This window comes from Molothrus ater, chromosome 10 (assembly GCF_012460135.2).
Source record: "Molothrus ater isolate BHLD 08-10-18 breed brown headed cowbird chromosome 10, BPBGC_Mater_1.1, whole genome shotgun sequence".
NCBI lineage: Eukaryota > Metazoa > Chordata > Aves > Passeriformes > Icteridae > Molothrus > Molothrus ater.
In genome coordinates, this window is record NC_050487.2 from 10,967,143 (window position 1) to 10,989,636 (window position 22,494).

Here is a 22,494-nt window from a genome sequence, read left to right on the forward strand (position 1 = left end):
CATATTTTCTCTGTGATTTAGTGATTAGCCTAAGTCCCAGTCTTTCTATGAGCTCTCCACCAGAGAACTTCTCCAAAGCACACCCTGGTATGGCTGATTAGCATGGTTGTTAGTATGTCCCACTACATCCCCGTGTTCAGTTCTGCAATTGTTCACCTCTTGTAATGAAAAATAAATCATTTTTGCTTCTCACCCAAACATACTGTTTTATGAGTGGGTAACACTACCTTAAATAGCCGTTGTCAACTAATAGATTAATGCTGATCTGCTTTTCTCCAGTGTTTAATAAACGCTGAGCAGATTTGGATAAGTCAGCAAGCAAATCTCAAAAGTGACTGGAGTAAGGAGTATATGTTGAATGATCATATTGTTTGATTTTGCTTTTAATGAAGTTATGTTATTTTAGGGAAAATTTATGTTCCATAGAAACTGGGAAAGATTCTAATTAATTGAATAGAATGGTCTTTGGAGCTGTAAATGTGTCTGTCTTATGCAGGTGCCATAAACATTAGGAATTTTCTTGATTTGCTTAGGCATGAGTATACAAATAGCTGAAGTGAGCTTGAGTTCAGCCTTAGGGCCCCAGCTACCAGCTATTTGTCCTGCTGCTCTTTGAGCTGTGGTGGATATTCTGGCCAAACATAAAAAAGACTCTACTGAATTTTAGGAAATTAACAGCTTTATTTAAAAAAAAAAAAAAAAAAAGTTGACATTAAAGCTTTACCTCCTTTCATGCCTTTCTCTACCCAAGGTATTACAGGAATGTGTTGCTGCAGGCCCCATTTTCAGGACAGGCAGCAGCAGAATTCCCCATTTCTCCCGTTGGCTCCTTGCAGTGTTGCCCACGCTGTGGCTGCTCTGTTGAGCCCTTTACGTAACCTCCCACCCTGGGCAGAACTGGCCAGGCTTTCAGGTGTCTCCTTGCAATTCCCCCTGTTCTCATGCACACACAGCAGCTTGCAGTGGATGGCCCTCTCCATCACTCCTAGAAAAACACACCTCCACAGGAATTCTGTAGAGTGCAAGCACGAGTTTTATGTCAAATGGATTCAGTGTGGACAGGATTAAGCATGTAAAAACAAAACACTGCATGGTTGTAGAGTGGCAAAAAGCAGCCAAGAAGGGCTTAACACTTATTATAGGGAGTCTGAAAGGTGCCTGTTATTACTCTTGATGTTTGGTTTTTGTGATTCAGCTCTTCAGCTTGCTTTAAGATTGTGAAAAAAGGAAAAAGACACTTGACCTTGACCTCAAGAGCACAGCTTGACCCCAGTGTTACTTCTTTTCTTGTTCTCATAACACTTTCCTTATATTTAAGGAAAGTTTTAACACCCAAACCACCTGACCCCACAGCAGAAGGAAGCTTAGCCTAGTGAGTGCCACACAAAATTTTTATTCTTTTGAAGGGAAAAAAATGCCTCCTGGTAGGCAGCCAGCAAGTGCAGGTGGAATTTGCCTTCACTTGATTATAATCAGCTTTGTCCCTTTGTTGATGTCACCTCAGCTATATGTTGTTGCCACCTTCTTATCCAACCACTTTCTGTCATAAAGCTCAGCAGGGAAAATAAACTGAGGCCAAAACAACATATGGAAGTGTCTTGGCAAGATTTGGCTGTTCATTTGAAGTGTTTTTCTTTTTTCTGTGGGTAGGAGATGAAGTCAGAGCCATGTTGTTTCATATATAAGGATCATTATTTTTAGACCAGTGGCAGTTCTTAGCCTCTGCATGTAATCTGCTCAGACAGAGCCACGCGAGGCAGCAGGGCTTGCATGAACTGTCTGTGGGGCTCAGTCACTGATGTTGAATACAACTTGAGCTTTGGAGGTGTGAATGCTCAAAGCACTGAATTGTGTGGTTCATTTATGTCAAGGTCTTTTAGGCATGGCAGATTTGTGATAAAAGCTTTTCATAAAACCAGTTGTTAGTCTGCTGGTGTTTGATGTCGACCGGGAGAGATCCAGGCCTGTCCTGCTGCCTGTGGCCAAAGTGCCCCTGAGTTGGAGAGAGTGCATGTACATTGCAGCCATGAATCTCTGCATGTTCCCAGTAGCCAGGGACGGTGCATGCAGAGGAAATCTTGGCACATTGAAAGGTTATCAGGGCCCATTCTGAAAAACACCAGCTGAACCACGTGCGTTTGGTACTGCCAGTGGGAAGGTTTGCCTGGGGTGTCATCCCTCAGCTATTCATAGCAAACTCAAAGCTTCTTACAGAGAAACCTCTTACCAGTCACTTTCCACAAATGGTGCCTGTACCTAAAGGTACTTAGTGAAAATCCTTGAGAGGTATTTAATGCAAAAGCAGTTAGTTTCCCTGGTGTTTTTCAGAAGCCCTCACACACCACTAGCAGGGAGAAGTGCAGTGCAGCTACAGCACAGCTCTTGGGCCAGTTACTCATTTTGTCTGAACCAGGCTCTGCCACCCCAAGGGCTTGCCAAGATGTGTGACATGGGGGGGCTCGACAACCTGATTGCCAACACTGCCTACCTCCAGGCAAGGAAGAGTGGAGAAGGAGACACCAAGGAAATGCAAAAGAGGCGTAAGAGCCTCTCATTGCCCAAGATTGAGGACTGCAAAGAGCATAGAGAGTCCGTTGCTGGTGATTATGACAGCATCTGTGAGCAGCAGCCCATTGGCAAGAAATTCTTCAGAGACTTCTTAGAGACAGTGCCAGAATATTTGGTAGCTAGGGACTTCCTGGATGAGGTGTCAAACTGGGAGTTGGCAGAGGACAATCTCAAGAGCAGTAGCATGGAGAATATTGTTACCAATTTTCTTAAGGAAGGCGCCAAAAACTATCTGTCTTTCATGAGCTCTGACTTGGTCAGCAAATGCAAAGCAGCTACTGCAAAAGACTATGAGAACATCGTGCAGCTGGCCAAGGAGGAAACCAAAGTCTTCTTTAAAGACAAGCCTTTCCAGGACTTCCAGAACAGCCCCTTCTATGACAAATTCATCCAATGGAAAGTGTTTGAGAAGCAACCAGTCACTGATAAATACTTCTCTGAGTTCCGAGTGCTGGGCAAAGGTGGCTTTGGAGAGGTAAGAGTTTTTAAGGATGTGAGTCATCTCTCCCCTTTCAAGACTAGCAGGTGGGTTTGCAAAGAGCAGTGGATTAAGCCACTCTATGAAGATTTGTAAAATGTGCCCCTTCAGATTGCCCCTTTTCCAGAAATCAGGCTGGGTTATTTATATTGTGATAGAGGCACTTGTTAGTAAAAAGCTACTTTAAGATTTTTATATTCTGTATCTATGCTAGTTAAAAAGCAGGCTTCTTTACAAAAACTTGCATGAATGTTCATGTAATGAACTAAGTCTGCTCCTTGACATCATCTTAGCCTGTGCTATCTCACACGCTCCCAGATAATTCCTAGCTGCAGTTTAGGGAAAAGCACACATCAGGATCTGTTCCCAAACTACAGTATGGAAGTTTTTTGAGAGTCAAGAGAGTTTAACTCTACAGATGCAATCTGTATATGCTGCTTATTCTCATGGTTACAGATTTTTGTTCTTGTTCCTTTTATTTGCTAATACATGCCTACTAGTGGCATCCTCAAGAACTTTGCCTCAGGGCCACGATAAACTACTGGTCCAGAACAGAACTGATTGTGCACTTGTTTTTTCTTGTTTTCTGTGCTAATATATTCTTCATAGAAGTTAGCATCAGCAGCTACTGATGGGCATCAGTGATTCCCCAGTTCCTGCCTGTCACTACCCTTAATATTCCACTCTCTGTGTAAAATTCCTTCATTACCTTTCCACGTGCATCTTCTCTAGGTTTGTGCCATCCAGGTCAAAAATACTGGCAAGATGTATGCCTGCAAGAAACTGGATAAAAAAAGGTTGAAAAAGAAAAGTGGAGAGAAGATGGCACTGCTGGAGAAAGAGATCCTGGAGAAGGTCAACAGCCCTTTCATAGTCACACTAGCTTATGCCTATGAGACCAAAACCCATCTGTGTCTTGTTATGAGCCTCATGAATGGAGGGGATCTGAAGTATCACATCTACAATGTGGGAGAAAGGGGTTTGGAAATGAAAAGGATCATCTTTTACTCAGCTCAGATCACCTGTGGGATTCTGCATCTCCATTCCATCAAAATTGTGTACCGGGATATGAAACCAGAGAATGTCCTCCTGGATGATAATGGGAATTGCAGACTGTCTGATCTTGGATTGGCAGTGCAAGTCAAAGAGGGAAAGAGCATCACCCAGAGGGTGAGTACAGATTCTTAAAACATTGGCAGTGTGAAGTGCAGCCATTCTATTTCTAATGCCTTATGAGACCAAGACTTAATTCCCTGGAACTGATTCTATGCTGAAGACCAAATGTAGTAATTTCATTCTGAGAGACAGGTCCTAAGAAGATTTGGTTTATTAACTCTTTAGCTGCTGCATGTGGTAAAATAATTTCTTTTGCACAGAAACAGTAGAATCTATTTGACCTTTTAAGTTCTTGAACCAATGACTTTAGAGAGGCAGATGCTTTGTGCCTTATGGAATACTGCATAGTCAGGGCTTTAATCAATTGTTTAATGAGCAGCAGTCAAAGATCTGGCTCCTCTGTATTCTGCTTTTGCTTCTAGGAGAATATAATTTCTTACACATTACTCTTAAGTGATGCTACTGATTTTATTGCAGGTGTGTGTGGCGCTGCATGATAAGTTATTTCCAGCCTTCCTTCCCCCCACAAATTAATTCCTGAAACAGTTAGCAGACTTGACAGTTTGTAAATGTCCGTGCATGTCTACATGTGTAGGAAGAAAAACATGGATGACCAAATAGATTTTGTGGGAATTAGATTGTGCAGCACTTCAGCTGTGTCTCTGGTCATCCCAAACTAACCTGGGTATGTAATAAAGTCAGGAGATTTACACAAGAAATATGTATTCAGATAGCTTAATTGTGAAAAAGACATATTTCTCTCAAGGTATCTGGAGCTTAAAGATGTGTATAATGAGAGAATGTGTTTGAAATACACAAGGAAAATTAAGAAATGGAAGCCACGTTATAAACTGGTCTATGTTAAACTCCCCAAGTTCACATTAGAAATTCAGTAGAAGAGAGGACCCACCTGATGGCCTTCTACATCATGTTTGAGCACACATCTTTTGATGTTGTTAAATTCAGTAATTTTGAAGGATCTTTTCTTTCCCTGGCAATTGAAGAAGTTTGTACTATGAGTGGTTTCAGTTCTGGTCGAAAGAAAATGTAGAAATTGCTGTATGTATAAATAGTAAATAATTTTAAAATTAAACTGCATGGTGTTTTGGATACAAAAATACAGCTTCTGTAGAAGCTAGGGCAGGTTTTTCAGTAGAGCTTATGTGAAATGAGAATGTTGTTTTGTTTGTAGAGATGGCATTTGCATCAGCGAACCCAAAGGTATAAACGTGATTGGGCTTTGCAAGAGGCATGCAGTTACTGGGATCAGAACAAATTGTTTTGTCAAAGGGCAATTTTTCATACTTGTAAATACCTGGGGTTTGGCAGAAGGAAAAAACCTCAAAATTAAAGAGTCTATTTAGCAATATGTAACCACTTCTGTTGGTATTAGGGTAGAATCTCAAAGCAATATTGGACAAGGTGGTGGTTCCTCCTTCTATGACAGCCATCAAATTGTAGTGCCTTTTCTTTTGTTGTTTTTAGAAGCTTTTATATGGTTGCTTTTATTAGAGCAAAAACTGCAATTAATAATGTGCTACATGATTAATGTTTTGTAGGGAATTTCGGTTAAAGGCAGTTTTATTCATACATTATATTGAAATAGGAGAAGGAAGAAGATTTTTTGTGTGTGTGTGCATCATAACTGTAAATGAGTTAAATTAATAATTCCCTCTTTTTTTGCATTTTGCTGTATGAGAGATGGATATTATTATTATTTATACTCATGTCATACACAGGAAGACCAAAGAACACATTTACAAAACTTACATTAAGCTTCACCATGTACTCCTGTAATAAAAGAAAAATGGTACTGTTAAATTAATTTTTGTTTACTAATTGTAGTTACATTCTGACTTAAAATTATCTGAAAAATTACATCATAACATGCTGTTTGAGTATGACTGCCAAATTGTTATCACTTAACCAAACCTATACATATCACCTTTTCATTTTTCACCCAAAGAATGTATGGCTCCAAGACAGGTTTACCAAATGAAATTTAATCAGTTGCACCATTTTGTGGACACAGTTTTGTAAGGGCATTTTTATAAACTAAAGCAGAATATATATTCCTTCCAGGCCAAATCTGTATTGTACTGATATCTAAGTGCCTAATATCATAAAGCTGTTTCTAGATTTTGGATGATGGCTTGAACTGACAATTTAAAGTTTACAATTTTCAGTCACTAATTAAGGGATATTGCTACTGATCTATAGTATATAATATATGGATTTATCTGTGCATTCATTTCATTAAAGATTGCAAAAAATACACTATTTTGATGAATTCTGAAAGTTTTCTGCACTCTCATAGCTGTATAAACCGTTAAAGATTAAATTTGTTCTGCTTTCAAAGCAGAAAAAAATCCTGTCTTGTCATGTATGAATAAATGCACATCACCCATACATCAGCTGGAGGATCCATTAATCCCTTTTGTAAATCTTATTAGGTGATTATGTTATCACATGGCACAAGTAATAAGCTTGTTAATGAGTTCCTGTTTTAGACATTTTCCAAGTTTTCATTGAGGGTTTCTACAAAATTATAATGTTTATGTACTGTTCATCAGCCAAAAAAGTGTTCTTTGTGGGTAGAAAGGTTTTTTGAATTTTAGATGGATAACTTCAACATGGTCTTAATAAAAAATAAAGTGTGTTTATGCTTCAGAAAAGCATTGTGCAACTGATGATTCAGTACTTATGTAATTGAAGAAGTAGCCTTGATATCCTTTAAGTACTGCTGTTACATACACTCCTTTTGAAGGCACCTGTGTGCTCCATACCAATTGGTCATAACTATTAAAAATAAAAATACCTTGCTTTCAGAAACAGTGCTCCTTACAAATATCTTGAAAGAGTTGGATACCTAGCCTTAGTTTCCTCCCTCTCTTTTCAATTGCTAAAGCAGCAAGGAGAAACATCCAGCTTTCTGTGTGAATGTGCTTCAAACTTATACTGTAGTTGTAAGTAATTGCTACAGTAATAATTTGATTTTACTAAGTTGCTGATTTGACTTTGTGAAGTGCCAGTTGCCCCTAGAAAGAAGAAATCACAGGAAAAAAATTAAAATACACAAGTTTGAATAATAACAGTCTTGAAAATAAAAGTAGAAAACATTTTAAAGCTACTTGCAATGTAATTTTCCTTCATTAAACATACATGGATTATAAGGGATCCTCTCATGATAGCTACATGCACCTGTGCAATCTACCAGGAAATGTGGCTGTGCACATTTAGTCAGGCAGAGCTCTTACTGACATTGCTGGAAACAGAAACAAACTCCAGTGGTAATAAAACTATTCAGGACTTTAAATGTCATTATGACTTCCTATAAATGTGCCTGTTGCATCTGATCTGATGTGTTGATCAGATCCTGCAGGAACTAGTTTGTATCTTAAAATTATGGCTTTTTAAATATTGTTATTTTCTCTGTCTTACATAATTTAAAGAGACAACAAGGAGAAACTGAGAGCCTGCAAAGATGGCTTTTACACAGGCAAAGAGTTCTGTCTGTTATGTTCTAGATTGATTCTAGCACTAGGGGTTTTTTGCATATGAAATGAGGAGCTTCCATCCCCAGTTAATTCCATTTTTCCAGAAGTTAGTGTGTATTTGCTCTTTATTTAGGGAAGAATTTTCTGCCCTTACTGGGTATGGCTTTTGTGAAAAGCAACTGTTGCATGTAAATTGTGAAGAACTTTTGTGCAGATGCATGTGCGAGCCAGAGAGCTTAAATATTGACATAATAACTGTGAAAAATAACATAAACATATTTTTGTAGTATTTATAAAAGTGCATTCATATCTTCAGAGGTTTCGGGCTTCTTCGCAGTTTTCCTGTGCTATGTTTTATAAATTTGAAGGACATCATAATATTTTTATAGGAAAAACTTGTTTTGGTTAAAATCTTACTCAAAATGTCCTTTTGCCCTCCTGTATGTTTGTTTATTATAAGATTCTATTTCTTAGGAAAACACAAGGAAATCTATTTAGATGTTCCTGAAACTAACAGTTTAATTTCCAGGCAGCTGAAAAGCAGGAGGAGGATTTAGACTTGTGAAATAAAAAATAACTCAGCAAGCTATTCTACAGTTGACCTTTGTTCAATATCACATGGCATTCTTATTGGATAAGATTCTGTAAAAATTTCTTCTTCCTTTGCTCTTTGAAAAACGACAGCTCTTCATTTGCTCAGAATTAGAGGAACTTGCAGCTGTTTTTCTTATACATTTTGAAGTGTGACATGTAAAATTGATGATGTTTTTAACAGCAGAACTCTGTTCTTAAAAATGTTGATAATCACAGTTCTTATGAGGTGTGTTGTCATGCCAGGTGTTTCAGATTTTTTTAATCCCTGAAATGTACTTGACAGAACTCAGCCTTACCCACAGAGTCTGTGGGTCCACTTGGGATCCACGCAGGGTCCTGAGGGAGCAGGCAGACGTGCTCACCAAGTCACTTCCCATCATGACTTCCCCAGCAGTCCCAGAGAACCAAGGAAGTCCCAGTTGGCTGGATTTAGCAAATGTGATGCCCATCCACACAAAGGCTGAAGGAGCATCCAGGAAACTACCAGCCTGTCAGACTGACCTTGTACCAGAGAAGATCCTGGAGTAAATCATCCTGAGTGTGGGCATGCAGCACATACAGGACAGCCAGGGGATCACACCCAGCCAGTGTAGATTTAGGAAAGGCAGGTCCTGCTTGAGCAGCCTCATCTCCTGCCATGACAGGGTGACCTGCTCTGTGGATGAGGAGGTGGCTGTGGATGTGTCTGTCTGGACTGTAGTAAAGCCTGTGTCACTGTTTGCTCCAGCATCTCCTGGAGAGCGTGGCTGCTCCTGGCTTGCACAGGTGCTCTCTTTGCTGGGTGAAAATGGGCTGGATGGCCAGACCCAGAGAGAGGTGGGGAATGGAATTACATCCAGCTGGCACCTGGTCACTGGTGGGGCTACCCAGAGCTCAGTCCTGGCACCAGCCCTGCTTTATGTCTTCACTGATGATCTGGACAAGGAGAGCAAGTGCACTGTCAGGAGTTCGCAGACAGCACCAAGTTGGGTGGGAATGTGGATCTGCTGGAGGGCAGGAAGGCTCTGCAGGGGGATCTGGACAGGCTGGGGTGATGGGCTGATGGCACTTCCACAAGGTTCAGTGAGGCAAAGCAGCAGGTCCTGCACCTGGGTCACAGCAACCCCCTGCAGACTACAGGCTTGGGGAAGAGTGGCTGGAAAGCTGCCCAGTGGGGAGAGAGGGGTGTTGGTGAACAGCTGGCTAAACATGAGCCAGGGTATGCCCAGGTGGGCAGTGGTCAGTGACATCCTGGCCTGTGGCCAGCAGGACCGGGCAGTGACTGTTCCCTGTGCTCGGCACTGGTGAGGCTGCACCTTGAATCCTGTATTCAGTTTTGGGCTTCTCACTACCAGAAAGACACTGAGGTCCTGGAGTGTGTCCAGAGAGAGGCAGTGGAGCTGGCAAGGGTCTGGAGCACGAATCTGGTGAGGAGCAGCTGAGGGAACTGCAGAGAGGAGGCTCAGGGGGACCTCACTGTTTTTTACAACTCCCTGATGGGAGGTTGTAGCAAAGTGGGGATTGGCCAAGTGTTTTGTTTGTCCTAAATGCTCCATCCTATAATGTCTGACTGCTTCCCTGTCTGTGAATGCCTTCTCATGTCTTCTGATGACACATCACTGAGGCGGGAGTGTAAGCAGGTTCTCTCTCCAGTCGGGATCTAAAGCAAAGCTTTACGTGAGACCGTGCAAGAAGAAAGTGGGGGGCTGCTCTAGAATCCAAAGTTAGGATTCGTGCCTAGTTACTGGATTGTCCTTTGTCAAGCCCTTTGACTTCCATACAGCATGAATCTAAGCTGAAACCATGTTGTACCTGTGTCTATTTCTCTTCCCAAGGAGGAGCACACAGGGAGCAGTCCCTCCTGCACAGAATGGCTTTCTCTTTTGTTGTGCACCTTCCTTCATTTCAGTGATTACTGATGACCAAACTTAAAAGATTAAAAACCAATGCTGGATTTTTTTACTATTCCAGTTAGTGACTTTGAACCCAGGGCCATTTTTTCTTTTTTTTTCTAATATAGAAAAAATCTGGTTTGTACCTTTTGTGTTTTTGCCTGTGGGGGCTTTTTTTAAAGCACACAACTTTCCCTATGAAAATTATCTTCTTATGTGAAAATCAAAAAAAGTTTGATCTTGAATCTTACATAAGCATGTGGGATTCATATGCTTATGTAAGATTCAAGATCAAACATGGGATTGGAGCCCCTAAGTTCCAATGCTGTCTTTCTCATTGTCTTCTCCTGCTACTCTGAAGAGTCCTCCTTGTGTTCTCTTGAATCAGTAGCCCAACAATTCATGATGGGCCATCCCACCAAAAGATCCCTCCTTCTACTAAGCATTAACAATCTGCATAAGGATCTATATTCTGTGTCACTTTCCCGAGTGCCTTTTGCCCTATTTAGATTTAATTTTATCTTCTTTAAAAAAAAATAGTTGCCTATTAATTGGGTCAGCTAGTTTCTTGTTATTGTGTGAACATGTGGTGAGAAACTGGAGGAACTGCAATTCTGCGTAACTCATTTAAATTACGCTCTGTTCCTCCTCACAGTGACTTGGGAGAAGAATTAACGTGGTGAAGTGAGTGACAGAGGCAGATCAGTGTGAATCTAGGGCCTGTTAGCTTGTGTGCAGGGAAGAGATTTCTGTGGTCTGTTCCTGCATTCCTGCAGGGTCTATTAAGGCCATTGCTGAAGGAGTGGAGGAACAGCTGGACAAGAGAACAAAGCCGGCAGTGGCACCCCTTGGAGGAAGGAAGGACCGAGCCCCAGGAAACAGCTGATAGAGCTAAACTCAGCTTGTTTTTTTTCCTCTGTTCAACAGTTCTTGTGCCATGGCAAACAAAAGATAGACATTCTGATTTGCTTTACTGTTTGGTTTGTTATATCAATTGAGTTTGTTTTGCAGAGATCTGTGGGAAAAGGTAGCAAGATCTAAATCCTAAATCCCATTTCTCCCCATTTGCCTGTTTCTGTGCTGCTGAAAGCTCCGAGTTGTGTCTTTGCTGCCTGCACCTGCTGGAAGCTGGCACAGGGCACTGTGGAAGGGGCTGTCCCCTGTCAGAGGGGCGTGTGAGCTGCTGCACTGCGGGCCTGGTTCTGCTCCGAGCTCTGCTGTGCCAGGTGCCCCTGCACTGCACTGGGGTCTGAGTGCACTTAGTGCTTCTCAGCATCACATCTTGAATTACTAAAAGATTATAATTATGTGACCTTTGAAAAATTTATGCAGGATCGCATTTCACAAAAGAAACATTTGTATACTTTCAGATGAGTCATTTCTACTATGCCCTGTCAAATCACTCTCAAAGCAATAATTCCACTCAACGGAACTTCTTTGCTAATGTAGCCAAGGGCAGCATTTGCTCATTACATTTTAGAGGATTACTGAAAAATTGTCTGGGTTGTTCTCAAGGTAGTGAAATAAAGGGAAAGTAGATCTGTGAACCTTTTTCAAAAGCAAATCAATTAAAATTTAATTGACTTAAATTTATTGACTCTTTTTATAATTCAGGCAGCATATGCAAGTAAACTGTCCTGCTTATCACAAAAGGCAATATTAGATGGAGTGCAAGCAAAAAATAGCTAGTGTTGTATTGACTAGGCTTTTAAAAGTTCTGTGTCTCTACAATGGCATAAGAATTCTGTCTTCAGTAAAAAGTTGGGATAACAGTCTTTGTCTTGTGATATTTTTATTAGATGTTTCCAGGTCAGTGAAGGTGTAATATCATGTGTTTGACTCTCTGTAAGATCACTTGATTAGTTAACACATATATTCAAATGGTTCCTTGTGTTACTAGGAAGAGAATAATGTGCTTGGTCTCAGTCAAAACCCAGTGAATATCCTAATAGCGTAGAGTTGACAATAAAGGAATTAACTTTGAGTATGGGTTTTTAATTTCCTCTGTTTCCATTAAAAGAGTGAAATTTGTCCACATAAAGTAAGATCTAGTAAGAAAAAGTGGGTTTTGTTTAATATACAGCTTCTGAATTCAGTTATCAATTGTACAGAATGAAAACATCTGCAAAATTATACAAACCTACTGACTTTTTGTATGATAGACATACCAGTATCCCATACTTGGAGAGATCCGTTCTGAGGCATGGCCAGATAATTCTAACTGAATTAAATACTCAATACCAGCCTGTGGGAAATAGACCCCTTCAAAAAATAATGCATTTCTCTTTTGTGGTAGCTTTTAATTTCTTTGCTTTCTGTTCTTTTTTTTTTTTTCATTTTTGCAGTAGAATATAGTTTACAGTATACTTATTTACTCCACACCTGCCAAGAGTAATTCACTTTCATTCACTTTTGCTTCTGGAATCAGTGGATAAGTTTTCCACCTAATATATTATTTTTGTTGCTCAGATTTCACTGCTAGTGAGAGTTGTACAGTTTAATAACTCCCTTCACAAAACTTCTGTTTTACCTCCTCAGATAAACCTCTCCTGAGGTCACAGAGGCTGCCTTTCCTGTTGCCCTGGGATCTCTGTTCCTGGAAAGATGATCTGATTTTTACATCTTGTTCTCCATAATGATTAGTGTAAGGATGTTAGGTATTACCTTCCCTCTAATGCTGCCTACTCTCCAAAGATAGAAATAAATCTTCATTTGAAGGATCTGTGTTCTTCCAGGTGCTGAATAATTCCTTTTTTGTGTTCTCTAATACAGCAAATGCTAAAGGCTTTAGCATCTTTCTTCGCAAATCGTTTTGCCAAAACTACATATGTAGAGAAATAGGTGGAAATGACTAAAATTTAAGCTCTTTTCTTCCTGTCTTCAAATTCCTGTTTTGTTAAGAATAGAGTTTTATGTATTTCTCCTTCCTTATTGTTTTTCTTCCCCTTAAAAATCCCTGTTCACTTGTGAAATGTGTTTGCTTCTGCTATAAAATTGTCACGTTTGAGTGTTTTTTAAAAATCTCAAATCTTATAAGATCTAGTTTGGATTCCTGCTTCTTAGCCCATTCCTTCATTGTGAATAGAAGGACAGCTTCAGGGTTGGGAGAGTGTTGGTTTTAGATTCGAGTTTGGATGATATTCTATGAAAAAACCAGCTCATTAAATTCTGAATTGAAATGATTTGGCATATCAGAGGAATGATATGTTTCTAGACTTCCTCAGATGGAGCTGGATCAGCCCAGTAACAGCTCAAGATTCCAGAGCTACTAATTTAGAGTGTGGAAGTTTAGTTCTTGTTTACATTTAAGCTCACCCATCACTTTAGCCTGAAGGGAGGCTGTTGTGGTCCATTCTGTTTTCTGTTAAGTTGTGGTTGTGCTGTCTTTGTGGTCTGTGGTGATGGCCTTGCTTTCTCTGTTCTTGAGAAACACAAGCACCATGTCAAAGCAGGGTGTTCTTCAGATGGTGTGTCCTGCTGGAGGCTGTGTTGAAAATGCCCATGGAACAGACTGAACTTACTTGGCAATTACTTCTTTTGAAAAAAACAGCTGTGGAAGAGAAAATGCAAGTGGAAGGAAAGAGTCTGAAAGGAGCTGCCTTGAGACACATCTGTGACAGTAGATTTCTGACTTTTCCATGTCAGATGTATCCAGGTTCTGAGTGATGATGCTAAGTTGCAGCAAAGTAATCTCTTATCAAAATGACCATATTGTGCTGTCAGGGCACATTTTGATAATAATATAACTCAATAGTTCTTCAAGGCATTAGTGCCCCAGCTTCATCTCAGTAAAAATAAGAATGTTTATTGCTTCCCAGAAGGAGAAAAAAAAAGCAAAGAAAAAAGAGTTCCAGAAACCTATTTAGAGCTGTGTTTACTAATCCACAGTGAGCTCTGTGTGCAAGCATTTGTATCAAAATTTCTCTACTACTTTCAACCTCTCCTCTCCCTTCTAGGTTTTCTGAGGCCAGATGGATCTGGGGTCTGTGGTCTGTGTTTGAGCATTTGTCCCCTTCTCTGAACAGAGCAGCAATCATACCTAAAAATGTAGTACTGTCAGGGTATCTCTCAATATTTTAGTTAGAGAAACCCATTGTAAGCAGTGCAAATTGCCTGTGGGATGATGCCAGCAGCTGCAGCGCCTGTGCTGCTCCTCTGTACTTCTGTGGCTTTAGTGAGAGAGGCAAATGTTCACTTTTAACCTTTCCTTTTGCTTTCAACCTGACTGATACTTTTGTTCTTCTCATCTCATTTCTGCTTTTCAGTCATATGGAGGATTTTGCTCTATATCCTTAAAAGCAAAACAAAACCCCAAACTACAAGGAGAGAAAATAAAGTGGATTTAATTTTCTGTCTCTTAGGCTTATGTTTTAATTGATGCTAAGATATTCCCTCTTGCACACATTGTTTACAGTAGAGACATTTACAGTAGAGACATTATATGTCATAATGTGTATTGACACAAGCTGAAGTTTATGGGGAGACCTGACTTGGAAGTACTGTGCCTAAATTTGCAAAAATCAGAGGGGTTATCCAACCCCATAAAATAAAATTCATCTGTTGAGCTGTACTTTTTATAAATACAATTTGTCCAAATGAGCTTAGCTTTACCTTTTTCTAACTGTTTTGCTTTGGAGTGAATCTCTGTCACTGATTGTATTCTGATAGCAGTAATAATGACCATCTTGAGTAAGCTTTAGTGGGAATTTGCATAGACACAGTTATTTATTTTAAATTGTTATACTGGTAATACATCAGTCCCAGTATTTAAAAACTATATGAGAGGTTCAAGCAAATTCTGGCATGGTTATCACTGTTAGCTGCATCTGGTAAATACATCATATAGAGCATGAGACACAGCATTAAATGTGAGTTCAGCTGAGGAAATGCTGTGATTGATGTTGTGATTGAGATCCCACATCCTCAGTCATGTAACAGTGCAGCAGAGAGCAGAGAGAGCTGATCCCCCCCACTTCCCTGCCAGGTGAATCAGCTCCCTGGGGCCAGAGGCAGCAGGAGCTATTTCAGTCCCTGCAGTCTGTCCCCCAAGGGAAGGTGGCAGGGCTGGCTGGGAAGAAAGCAGGCACCTGTCCCTCTCAAAGAGTGGCCATTTCTTCTCTCAGAGAAGGGGCCATTTGTGCTATGAATAGTCTTTGTTCAGGCATCTTTTTTTAGTTGGGAAGTATGAACTTGTTCCTTCACTTAAATGTGTGTAATTTATTAATTATAATTTCCATACGTTTACTCTTAGAGTGGTTTTTAAGAGTTTTCCTTGGCCCTTGGTGGTAGAACATTTATCCAGAAACCAAGAGGGAGGAAGCTGAGAACTTCCTCATTGCAGCTCAGCTACTGGCTTGATGAGAATTTTCTCACTGGCAGCAGAGTCCTGTGTTGGACCAATTACATAACCATTGCACAGAGTGGCAATCAGTGACTGTATTGCCTGGGTTTTGTATTTATTAAAATCTTATCAAGTTGATTGCTACTTGTGTTTACACAACAAAACTAAGAATATCTTCAATGAAAAAAAATAAAATGGAGGAAGAAAGCAAGCATGAATTTGAAATTAAACCATTTTTAGGTAGAAATTGCATTGACATTTCAACTTTGAAAAGCATCTTTAAGACAGTTATCTTATGTGCCAAGGTGTTTAAAGAGAGATATGGTCCATGTCCTAAAAAAGTTATACCTTACCAATTCTAGATTAAAAAAAAAAAAGTCAGGGTTTCTAGATACAAAATATATCAGTAGAATTACTAATATTTTGGAGGAATTATAGACTAGTCTGTTTAACTGTATGCATTTCACTCCTGACATTGTAAAGTGAATCTGTTTGTGTGTTTGCCATAGGCTGGGACAAATGGCTACATGGCTCCTGAAATCCTGAAGGAAGAGGACTACAGCTATCCCGTGGACTGGTTTGCTATGGGCTGCACTATTTATGAGATGGTTGCTGGGAGAACACCATTCAAGGATTTCAAAGAAAAGGTCAATAAGGATGAGGTTAGAAGAAGAACTCTGGAAGATGAGGTGAAATTTGAACATGCCAGCTTTACAGAGGAAGCGAAGGATATTTGCAAGCTGTTTTTGGCGAAGAAGAAAGAGGAGCGTTTGGGAAGCAGGTATGCCTTCTCAATCTCAGTGCAAGGGAAATTAAAGCTGCAAACAATCTAGTTATTTCACTCATTGCACAAAATAGCTTAGAACTTCACTTTCTACAGAGTAATGAATTTTCCCTTTCAGTTCTAGGAAGAAAGAGGTGGAAAGTATTGAAGATAATATGGAAAAAAGGAATATTGTTGCAATAGTGTGATCATCTATCCTCACTCCAAATGACTCATAGGAGTTGCCTTCTTGTTATTTTCTGTGTTAGACTCTATATAGTTTTGGGAGAAAGGGTCAAAAGAGTTTTTCTTATGCGTTCTTTCCTAAAGATAAAAGGATATTCCAGTGGGCACCTGCATCCCTGCTAGTGCAGACTGAATGCAATATTAGGCTGTAGTGCTTACTGGAATGATGTGGGCAGAAATCCAGATCTGCAATGTGGATTCTCTTCCCTGCAGATATCTAATTTGCAAGGCTGCATCATTGGCTTCTAACTGAAGAGACCTTAACCCCTCTGTTTTGCTCAAGTGCTTTTAAAAAATGTTGTAGAAGTTCTGGTCATCCTGACTCATCCCAGGGAGAAAAAGAATATTTGGCACAAATTCCTATAAAGCAAAACATTTCTGGGCACTTCCGAGGTGGCTTTGGGTTGATGAATACTAGTGGATTTGTCTATGACTTAGCAGTTTGAAGGAACCGTTCAATAAGAAGAGAATTGCAAAGCTAAACCTTGTAACATTTAACTTGTAATAGCTCTGATCCCTCTGATATGTGCTTGTGTGTGTGTAAAAATAATTTAGTGCATTTCTATTTAGACAGATTGCAGATCTACATTTGCAATATAGACAAATTAAAGAAATATAATAAAAATGTGAAAAATTAATAGGAAACCAATAATATCTATCTTTAGAATATACCATGATTTGAATAATCTGTAAATAGAGATGTATGTATCAGGTGCTTTTCCAGTCTAAAGGTGGAATAGACAAAGTATCTCACTGAGAAAGCAGACATAGTCTTCTGAATTTATATTTCATAGCAACGTGAAACAGTTTTTCAAAATGTTAGGCAAACATTTCTCTAAAAGAATTAAATCTAATGAAAGATAATAGATCATTAATACACATATTCCTAATATTCTGTTGCTAAATGAGGACAGCTACTCTTGTGCCCGATGAATTTTCCCAGCAACTGTGCAAGGCAGCAGAAAAAAGTTATTTTCAGCATATGGAGTATGTTTAATACAAAATCTATATTGTTTTAGTATGTTTTAAAAGCTTACTTTAAAAGTAAATTTAACACAAAAACATTCAGATCACTCTAACTTAAAGTCAGCATACTTTGCAGACATTTGGTCTTACAGCACTTTGTGAAGTAAACAAATTTCAGAGTAGGGGAAAATGAAACTTAGAAATTGTGAGTGACTTTGGTTGAGTTCATTCAACAAGTCTGAAACAAAACCAGTTACAGACTATTGACTTACTGCAACCACATTGCCTTTTCCAGAGGAATAATTTACAGTCTTTCTGTCTGCTTTTTGTTCCATAACTTCTCAGCAAAATGAGAAATGCACACAGAAGGGTTAATGCACATAGTATCTTTAATTTTCTGCTGTTTAAGATACCCTTCCTCTGATGTGCCATACTTGGAGAAGGCGAAGTAAATAGGATGTATACCCTGGGCATGATACAGAATAAAAGCATGCATGAACCTCTTAAACAGAGTGATACTATTCAGGACAGCTGTGTGTTATGTAAAGATTAGCACTGTAATTCTCCTAAGGACAACAAGAGCTCGGGTTATCCACAGCACTGCCTGTTGCATAAGTTAAAGCTGCTCAAAGACAGCTTTATTTTGTACACCTGACCTTTTAAAACACTCTGCTCTTCTACTGAAGATGTGATTTCACTAGCTAACTCAGGAAAGATGTAACCCCTTTCCTCCACTCAAACTTTTTGAGATTAATATCTCAAATCCTGAACCTGTAAAGTGATTTTAATTTTTTTTTTAAATTGAGAATACAAAATTGACCAAGTTCATTTGCTCTTCCTATTAAAGTTATGTAAAAATGCAGTTCACAGAGGATGAGCTCAAGTTCCTCTCCAGCTGGTTGGAAGATGTCTCAGTTCCAGTAGATGGCATTCATGTAGCTTTACATTTTTTAACTTTTTATGGTTTCAGGACAAGGAACACTGCAGCAATCCATTTTGCAGCCTCCACCAGTTTCTAGTGCTTTTTGGTTTATGTTACAGAAAGGAAAAGCAAAATAAAGGGAGGCTTTTGTGAGTGCCTCTGCCCAGTCACCACTCCTGGCTTACCAGTGTCCCAGGACACCAGTTAATTTGAACAGCAGCTGAAATGCATGTCAGGCTAACAGTGAATATAAATAAATAATTTCAGGCTTCTCAAGTACTTGGTTATCACTGGCTAGGTAAGGCAGGAGATGATTTTGCAAGCCTATGGATATGCAGAAATCAAGATCCTTAATCTGTACATTCATAATTTTGTTCATATGGTGCTTTGGGGTTGAAAACATAATATTTCTCATTCCCAGGATGCCTGGATGGCAGCATCTACCATTCTTCAGGTTGTGGCATCCTGCTTATTCATGGTGGTGTACAGTGGGTAGTGGCTGGTGGTGGCTTGCTCAGAAGAACTGAGCAGCAGAGGTGCAAAGGAACAATTTTCTAGCAAAGGGCTGAAAAGAACAGCTGGTGGTTTCATCTCTGCTGTGCCCAGGGAGCACCAAGGCAGGCCAGAAGCACAGCAGACAGCATGAGGAACAGGCAGTGGTGCCAAGGTGGATGAGCTGTTCTGCATGCATGGAAATTAAGATTTTAAAATATAAAGATTTTTCCATAATCACACAAATCTACTGCTTCTGTATGGTGCTTCTGCACATTTGTAAAGATAAAAACACTTGCAAAAGGTTTGCATTACATTTTATTCATAGAACATTGTCTAGAAATACAAGAGGTCTTGCACTTTGCTAAATTTGATTTTGTAAGGAGGTTGGAAAAGAAAAAAGCTGTGTTAGAAACTATCATTTTCTGAGCCCAAAACGCAGACAAATTTGATTTTCCTATATTACTGTTTTCAAGAGCAGTGCATCCATAAATATGTTAAACAAAGAATGCATAGGTGGGAAAAGACAGGGCTCCTCTCTGCTCCTCCTTTCTCTAGAATTCCAAATTCAGACTTTGCATGCCTTGACACTATAGGCACGGTTCAGAAGCTGTGGTCTTTGGTCATGTTTCAGCAAGCACACGTTTGAGGCTCAGATGATTTTTATCACCAGAAAATATCCTACAAGTCTCTCTACAGGTCTGCAGTGAAACAATTCACTAGTTCTTTTATAGCTGAAGTTCTCCCTGAGGTCTGCAGTTGTTTTTTGTAAGATTTATTTAACTTAAGCATTTACAATTATTTAGTCCTTTCTTGTTTTTATTATTGGGTTTTAACTATATTAATAAAGGATTATGTTTGTGACAGTGGCACACATACTTTTGTTAATGTCATCATCTGTGAATCTCTTGCCTAAAAAAATCTTTCTTAATTTATAAGAGTAGTTACTTTGAATGAATTGTCACTGTAAGTGGGATTGTTTATTTGAGTGACATAACTGAGTTTTAGGATATAAATGTGTAGATGCTTTGAATTAAGATAAAATGAGAATTGTCATTTGTCACCAGCTTCCTATTCAGACTATTGCTGCTCAGAGTCAGTCTGTAGATGTATTAACCCAATATACCCCATTCTAGAGTTTAATACATATTCTTACCCTCTAGTACAGATACTCTTATCCCATAGATACAGAGCCAGTCATTGAACTTCCCTTGTGGAATAGCAGATCCAATACTCCCCCTCCCCTCCCTGCTGTAGGTTCAGTTCTGGTGGGGTGAAGTGTAGCTTTGGGTGGGGTGTCCCAGATGCAGCCCTGCAACTCCTGCCTGGGCTGATCTACCCTGAGTGGTGCAGTAATGGCATCAGAATGTTTTTAGCTGCTTGGCTTATGTTGTACAATGCAGCATTCCTTGGTTAGGAAAAAAGGAATTGTGTTGCATGACATATATATATATATATATATATATATATATATATCTATATATCTATATATCTATATATCTATATATGTATATCTAAAGTACTGTCATGTACAAAACACAGATACCCCTGTTCTCTCTGAGAGCAAAACACACTGATGGACAAACTTTTGCTTTATTGCAGGAATGAAGACGATGACCCAAGAAAACACAGCTTCTTCAAAACGATAAATTTCCACAGGTTAGAGGCAAACCTTGTTGACCCTCCATTTGTGCCAGATCCATCAGTTGTCTATGCCAAAGATGTTGCAGACATTGCTGACTTCTCTGAAATACGAGGAATTGAGTTTGATGACAAAGACAAGAAGTTCTTCAAAAAGTTTGCGACAGGTGCTGTCCCCATACCCTGGCAGGAGGAAATCATCGAGACGGGACTGTTTGACGAACTGAACGACCCCAACAGAGTCGTTTCTGGAGGTTATGCAAATGGAGGGGAAGCTAAGTCAGGAGTTTGTTTGTTGTTGTAATTATATCATTACCAAAAAGAGTAGAAGCCACCTCAGAACTTTCCATATTCTGACTCTGTTTCAGAAACTCAGTACACCTGTTTGAGAAGAGCCAGCCAGTGTAATGTGACATTGACAGGCTATGTAGGACCACCAGCTGAATAGACTGTATTATTTTCCTTTGCTCTAAGAAAGGATATATTTATGTGTTATTGGATATGAATCAAATGAAGAACCATATTTCTCCAAGAGGCTTAGAATAGAAATTCGGAAATACAGAAAGCAGTGATAGAGTGAAGAGGCAAAAGCTTTGAAAATGACTGTTACTGCTTTGAATACAATGATTCATTGGTTTTCTTTCTTTTTTCCTGTTATTTCTACTAACATTTCCTCTTTATTCCACAGTTTTCAGGAAGGATTTTTTAATTTTCAGGTAATCTCGGACAGTGGAGCTCATATACCCTGTCAAACTGGGATCTTACTGGCTAGCCAGTCTGTCTGTTAAATTCTGTCAGGTTTTGGGTGGTTTATTGTAATGTGTTCAAATTGTCATAAGATATAAAGAAAGCTCTACATATCACTTGGAAATAAGAACAACGGGATCAAACTCTTTGCAAAAGTGATTTTAATGGAGTGAAGATAAGATTGCACCAATTTAATGGAATAAAGCATTTATTTATTATTATTAAGTGTATTCTTATAAGTGATAATACTATATGCAAAGAAAATATATTTACAAGTAAATACACCTTTTTTTGGCAATTTTAAACTTTTATCAAATTTCCTGATTTCTTTTTTCTGTATTTTGGTGATAAATTAAGCTACATATAGAGCAAAGCAATTTGTAATTTATTTTTACAATACATTTATTTCAGTGTAATGTAGATTTTAATTCAAGTTACAAAATGCATTATACTGTTAAGTGATGTAATGGTGAAAAAGTGATGTATGCAAGTTGAAACTATCTTCAAATGTTTATTGATTCTCATGCAAATTTTGAAGTGTTTTTATTTTTCAATTTTATGTCAACCTAAATTGAATTACTTGGGAATATTGCTATGAATACTTGCTACTGGTGAAGTGTATTACTCATGAGATGCCTCCTGCTGATTTTCTGTGATAAGAAAATAGGCAGTTGTTCTTTGCACAACTTTAAAACTGACCCTGCACATGCTGGTCACTGTCATCTATCCAACCATAATTTCCATTGACTAAAGTGGAAGTGGAAGCTACTTCATTCCTTGGAGTCCTGGAGGCTGCAAATGCCCCATTTTCTGTTTTTCATACAGCAAGCTTCCTACTGAACTCAAGGACTTCTTTTGGCTAGACACTGGTATTGACTCACATGTCTGTTTCAGAGGAGGAAAACCTGTATATACAATGTCTTCTGTACTCAGGTCTGTCATGTGGAGCACAGAGCATTGGTGTTTATTTATAACCTAACAGCACATCCCAAACTCTTAAGTTTTAAATACTGTAACTGTTTTAGTCACAGCTAAGTAATACTTTGTGTTATTCTGAATAGAAAAAGAATTGCTCTTTTTTCCTTTTAAATTTGCTTTTCCGGTGCTTTATATACTTAATATTGAAGTGAAAAATCAAGAACAGTTTTACTTAGGATTAGTGGGTAATTCTGTTCATGAATTATGAGTACAAAATTGTCTGCCTTTTGAATGGAGACTTTCTGTCAAATAATTTAAAACAATATAAGGTGAA

At 39.0% G+C, this 22,494-nt stretch overlaps 1 protein-coding gene across 1 annotated transcript; it reads left to right on the top strand.

Annotated features, from left to right (window-relative positions):
* The first annotated feature begins 272 nt into the window (after window positions 1-272).
* GRK7 (G protein-coupled receptor kinase 7) lies at window positions 273-22,494 on the top strand. The gene is made up of 4 exons (XM_036388671.2): window positions 273-3,043; window positions 3,779-4,216; window positions 15,975-16,246; window positions 20,457-22,494. Exons 1-4 carry the CDS (start codon window positions 2,294-2,296, stop codon window positions 20,797-20,799), a joined length of 1,803 nt encoding a protein of 600 aa, XP_036244564.1. The 5' UTR covers window positions 273-2,293; the 3' UTR covers window positions 20,800-22,494.